The sequence below is a fragment of the Daucus carota genome, chromosome 2 (genome assembly GCF_001625215.2).
Source record: "Daucus carota subsp. sativus chromosome 2, DH1 v3.0, whole genome shotgun sequence".
In the NCBI taxonomy this organism is placed as follows: Eukaryota; Viridiplantae; Streptophyta; class Magnoliopsida; order Apiales; family Apiaceae; genus Daucus; species Daucus carota.
The window spans coordinates 14,795,987-14,801,659 of record NC_030382.2 but is presented as its reverse complement, the minus strand read 5'-3'; the positions used below and the strand labels follow the sequence as shown (position 1 = coordinate 14,801,659).

General features: G+C 41.7%; 1 protein-coding gene across 1 annotated transcript; it reads left to right on the top strand.

Moving 5' to 3' along the window:
• Positions 1 to 511: 511 nt before the first annotated feature.
• On the top strand, positions 512 to 2,719 carry LOC108203718 (uncharacterized). Its single transcript, XM_017372842.1, has 2 exons — positions 512 to 2,173; positions 2,279 to 2,719. Exons 1-2 carry the CDS (start codon positions 512 to 514, stop codon positions 2,717 to 2,719), a joined length of 2,103 nt encoding a protein of 700 aa, XP_017228331.1.
• Positions 2,720 to 5,673: the final 2,954 nt, after the last annotated feature.

Genomic DNA, 5,673 nt, shown 5'->3' with positions numbered 1-5,673 from the left:
TGATTCTGGGCTGATTAGACTGGGATAAAAATGCAAGTCCACCTCTGAATTAAAGACCTTGTTCTAAGCTTCGCGTGGGCTCTTGAATCGCCTGATTTGGACTTCTAGAACTCTAGATATGGCCCAAACAGTGAATGCTGCGCAGCTAGCCTTAAAATCTGAATTTTATTCGAATTAAACTCCAATTCTTGCTATTTAAACTCCAATCATATTTGATTAGAATTCCTTGCATCCTACAATAAAACATTAATATTTATTAAATAAAAATCCAATTAAGTACAAAATAACTAAAATACAGGGACAATATTAAGATAAAATTCACGCTTATCAAGTCCCTGTTCCAGCATCATGCCGACGACCTCAAGGAATGCTTCGAAACCCTAAGAAGGAACAACATGAAGATCAACCCTGCTAAGTGCACCTTCGGGATTTGTAGTGGAAAGTTCCTAGGGTATATGGTCAGCGCAGGGGAATCGAAGCGAACCCAGAAAAGATAAAGGCAGTTTTAGACATGGAAGCCCCGAAAACTACTCGGGAAATTCAGAAGCTAAAGGGCCGTCTGGCAGCCCTTCGGAGATTCATTTCTCGGTCGGCAGAGAAAGCCCTTCCTTTCTTTGAAGTGTTGAAGGGGGCGAAAAATTTCGAATGGGGACCGAACTGTGTCAGGGCATTTGAGGACATTAAGGAATATATGATGAAAGCACCCCTGCTGATGAGGCCCAATCCGAAGGAAACTCTCCAGCTATATCTAGCAGTGAGCGACCGAACCTTGGGGGCAGTCCTGGTCAAAGAACACGAGAAGAACCAACATCTGGTCTTCTACGTGTCCCATATGTTGAAAGACGCAGAAACCCGGTACTCGAACGCGGAGAAGTTCGCATATAGGCTAGTTATGGCCTCCGGAAAATTGCGACAGTATTTCCAGGGACGAACGATACAAGTGGTCACCGACGAACCTCTGAAGAAGATTCTCAGCCGACCGGAGGCTTCGGGCAGAGTTGTTGCCTGGTTTATAGAGTTGGGGGAATATGACTTGGAATATATACCCCGAACCGCCATCAAGGCCCAGGCCCTGGCCGACTTCATGGTGGAATGCACATTCTCCGGGCCGAAAGATCTAGAGCCCAATGAACAGCTCATCAGGACTCCTGGAAAGTGGAAGCTATTTGTGGATGGATCGGTGGCGGGGTCTAAGTGCGGGGCTGGTCTGATTCTTTCTAGTCCCGATGGGTTCGAAATTTGTCAAGCCATCCGGTTCACATTTCCCCTGACCAATAATGAAGCCGAGTACGAAGCTCTTCTGGCTGGGATGGGTCTAGCCAGGAATCTTGAAGTCAGACACTTGAGGGCTTTTAGCGACTCCATGTTAGTGGTTAAGCACTTTTCGGGGGAATATGAGCAAAAGGAACTCCGAACGAAAGCTTATGCCACCAAGGTACGAGAACAGTCTTTGTTTTTTGAATCATTCGAATTGAGTGCCATCAGTCGGGAGAACAACAGCCGAGCCGATGCCCTTTTTCGCCTAGCTTCAGCCGAGACCCAGAACTTGACAGGGTCGATCTACTTGTCCGCAGTAAAAACGCCTTTGATCGACAAGAAAGCTTGCCTGGGAATACACCAAGTTGTTAATTGGATGACTCCGATCAGACCCTTAGAGAAGAAAGAAGCTCAGAAAATTAAGTATAGAGCAGCTAACTACACACTGATCGGGGGCCGACTTTTCAGACGATCAGTTTCTCAGCCACTGCTCCGATGCCTAGATCCCGAAAAACAGATCCTTGCCTTGGAAATAGTTCACGAAGGAATATGCGGCGAACACTTGGCAGGACGATCTCTGGCAATGAAAATACTCCGACAGGGATTCTTCTGGCCGACCTTAAGAGAAGATGCTGCCAGCTACTCCAGAAAATGCCAACAATGCCAACTCCATAGCAACGTCCCGAAGCAGCCACCAGAGGAAATGGCTTCAGTTCTCAGTCTGATACCATTCTCTATATGGGCCGTCGACATAGTGGGGATCCTACCGACTAGTACCTGTCAAGCTAAGTACTGCATTGTGGCCATTGACTACATGACAAAGTGGGTTGAAGCCCGACCACTTTCAGCCATAACCGAGCAGGCCGCCAAAAAGTTTTTCCTTGAGCAGATAATTCTAAGGTTTGGAATACCGATGGTATGCGTGTCCTACAACGGAACACAATTTGTCGGAAGCAAGTTTAAAGAGTTTCTAGCCAGCTTCGGTATCTAACAGAGGTTCAGTTCATTCGGTCACCCTCAGGGAAATGGGGCGATCGAAGCAGCTAATAAGGTAATCTTTCAAGGCATCAAGAAGCGATTAGGAGAAGCCAAAGGGCTATGGGCCGAAGAACTTCCCTGGGTCCTCTGGGCATACAGAACCACGCCTCGGTCCTCGACCGGAGAAACACCCTTTCGGTTGGCTTACGGGACCGACTCACTTGTCCCAGTTGAGATCGGTCTTGAGTCTTACCGAACACAAGTCTTCGACCCCAAGACAAATGAGTTCGGCTTACGGGGCAACCTTGACCTCCTTGAAGAAGAAAGAGAAGCAGCCCATCAAAGGAACGTCCGATACCAGCAGCAAGCATCTCAATACTACAATTTGGGCGTTCGGAAACGATCTTTTAAGGTTGGGGACATGGTTCTCCGCGACTTGGCAACTTCTATGCCAACAAAGCAAGGCAAGCTTATGCCGAATTGAGAAGGACCCTACACAGTTATCGAGGTTGTTCGGTCGGGGACCTACAAACTAGCAGGACCGGATGGGAGCCCCATTAAGAACACTTGGCACGCTTCCCATCTTCGCAAATACTACCAGTAAGGCTTCACGACCGAACGCCTTCCTTCTTTCCATTTTATAATGTTTTCTTTCAGTTATGTAATTTCTCTACAATCAATAAAGATGCTTGCCTTGACTTCCAAATGGTTATTGTTAGGTCCTGAAACGATTGTAGAAGGGGGGGTTGAATACAATCGTCACTAAAAAATCGCGGCGGAATAATCTGATTTGAATTAAACTGGTTAATCAGATTTTAATTAATTAATATAACAATGTTTTAAGTCGTTATATAATTAATAAGGTTCGTTTTAATGTCCACTAAAGTTCGTAGAATAAATTCGACAGGATGTATTCTAACTTAGTGATTAAAACAATCGAGTGATCAAAGCACAGAAAACTGTGGATATAACAATTGCAAGTTACAAACAACTTGAAAGCTTTTACAATGCTTGAACACTTGAGAAATGAAGAAGTGAAGCCATATTTATAGGCAAACCACTTAGATCTAGGTATGACATTGAAAGGAATGACTTTCTAGCTTAGGAATGACTTAAAACAACAAAGCCATGCCAAACAAGGAGAAGGAATGACATTTTAAGAGAAAGCCATACTGAAAAACTCGGTATGACTTAATCTGACTTGGCCACTAAGTCATTCGGTATGACTTTTAATACAAAAGCCATTCAGATTACTTCGGTATGGCTTTTCTAAGTCATTATTACTCAAGTCATACACACAACTGATAAAGCCTGCAGGAGGGACACGGTATGACATTTTAATGTCATACCAGATGAAGTCTGTTGAGAGCAAACGGTATGACTTATCAAGAGAAAGTCATACCGAATGATTTACTCACACAAACAGCCACGGTATGACATTTTAACACATCACTGAGAATGCCTGTTCAATTGAAACGGTATGACATTCTCTGAGAATGTCATACCGAGCCAATTAAGCATAAAATCAGTTTAAATAATGTATATTAAAATTAGATAATCACCCACTTAATTATATTAATTATATATATTCATAAATTAAATTAATTCGAAGGTGAATCAATTTAATTAATAAATTATACAACCAATATAATTATTTTGATAAGTGAGATAATTAAATAAATACTTATATAAATGTATATCTTCATCAGCAGAGACTTCCGGCTTGATTAAACTTTGTAGATCTTTGTCTTGATTGAACGGCCACTTGTAGTTGATGCAGAATACTTAATTAGAGTAGCTGACACACAAATGTACTGTCTGGTTCATCTGTATCTAGCTGAATTAAATATTCTTTATCAAATAAACATTTGAGATGTGGCTTGTTCGTCGATTCTTTGTCTTCGTAGTTCTTCTTCATTAGTAACAATAGTATGGAATCTTCTGAATAAATAAAGTATTAAAACTTTATACCTTCTGGACTTCTGGACGTGCTACAAAAGATTATTTGTACACTGAGGCTTGAACATATTAATGAACTTCTTCCAGTGGTGTGCAGCAGCATCCTGAAATTATTCAGACATATAATTTCAATAAATCACTTGACGTTCTTCGTACGGATTCCTTCAACAGTACTTGCTATTTACCTTGCTTTCTTATCAGAGTTGAGTTGGTACCTCTTTAATTACAAATAGGCTAAACATATGCCTTTCAATCTCCCCCTATTTGTTTGTTAACATAACATGCAAATTATCGAGAGGATAACTCAACTAACTGATAAGACAAAGGATTAAACATGAATTGTAAATAGCAAAAAGTTTCTGGTATTTCATTAAACATTCACCAGAATTCAAAAGATTACATTAGATTACAAAAGGATGTTCTTATTGAACATATATTACAAATCCCTAATGAATCTAAAGATCAACTTCTCCTTCTTCGATATCAGAAGTGTGAAGGATAGGAGTTGACGGTTCTTCCCTGGTTGGCACTTCAGATGTAGTGGATTCACCACGCTTCTTTCGTTCCTTTGCCAGAGCCAGTTGATGAAGTACTTCCAAATCCACAGGGTCTTCGCGGAAGTCTGATGGCTGAGATTTTGTAACATTTTTCATCCTTCGAAAGTACTGAGCAACATTCTTTCGAGTGCAGTAAGCAAGAATCACAGCATCAGACTTAGCTTTAGAAGCAAAGCCCTTGGTTCTTAAAAGAGTGGAGGCAAGAGCAAGTTGTTTAGCTGGATACTTTGGCAAGGCTTCTTCGTTGAGATAGACAGTGCTGAAGATCTCCTTGTGAACGAACTTAACACAGTAAGGATTCCTGACAACCTGAGGACTGTTGAATACAGCTTGTTCCAGCAGTTTGTCACGAAGAAGTTCATTCAGGTTGGAGCTTCGCCTAACCTTGTTTCGAAGCACCCAGAGCTCAGATACAGAGAATGATTTCAGAGATTCGACAGATAGTCTGAAAGAACCATTCCTCTGTGTATAGACAATTAGCTCCCATTGCTCTAGCAAATTGTTGAGCCCCACAGTCACATAATTTAATTCCAAAGCAAAGGCATGCATAAAGACATCCTCGTCAGGGTTTACCTCTCTAAGATCATAGATCAGAGATAAGAACTTTTTGTCGTCGAAAGGCTCCCTTTGAGGTCCATTAAAGATTCTTCTTGCAATGTCCCAGCTTTTTCCTTCTTTCCTCCTTATATCAAGATTCTTCTGCTTGATTGCAGCATCATAGATTTTCTGTTTCTCGATCTTGATTTGTTCTTCTGTGATCAATTTGTCCTCTAGAAGTTTTTGGAAATCACGAAGCTTACGCTTCCTAGCTTCATTTTCAGCTTTGAACTTCCGGACATTCTCCTCATGTTCTAGGTCAACAGGTTCTTCATCCTGAAACAAATAACCCTCATCAAATTTACCTTCTTCTTCTGCTTGACGA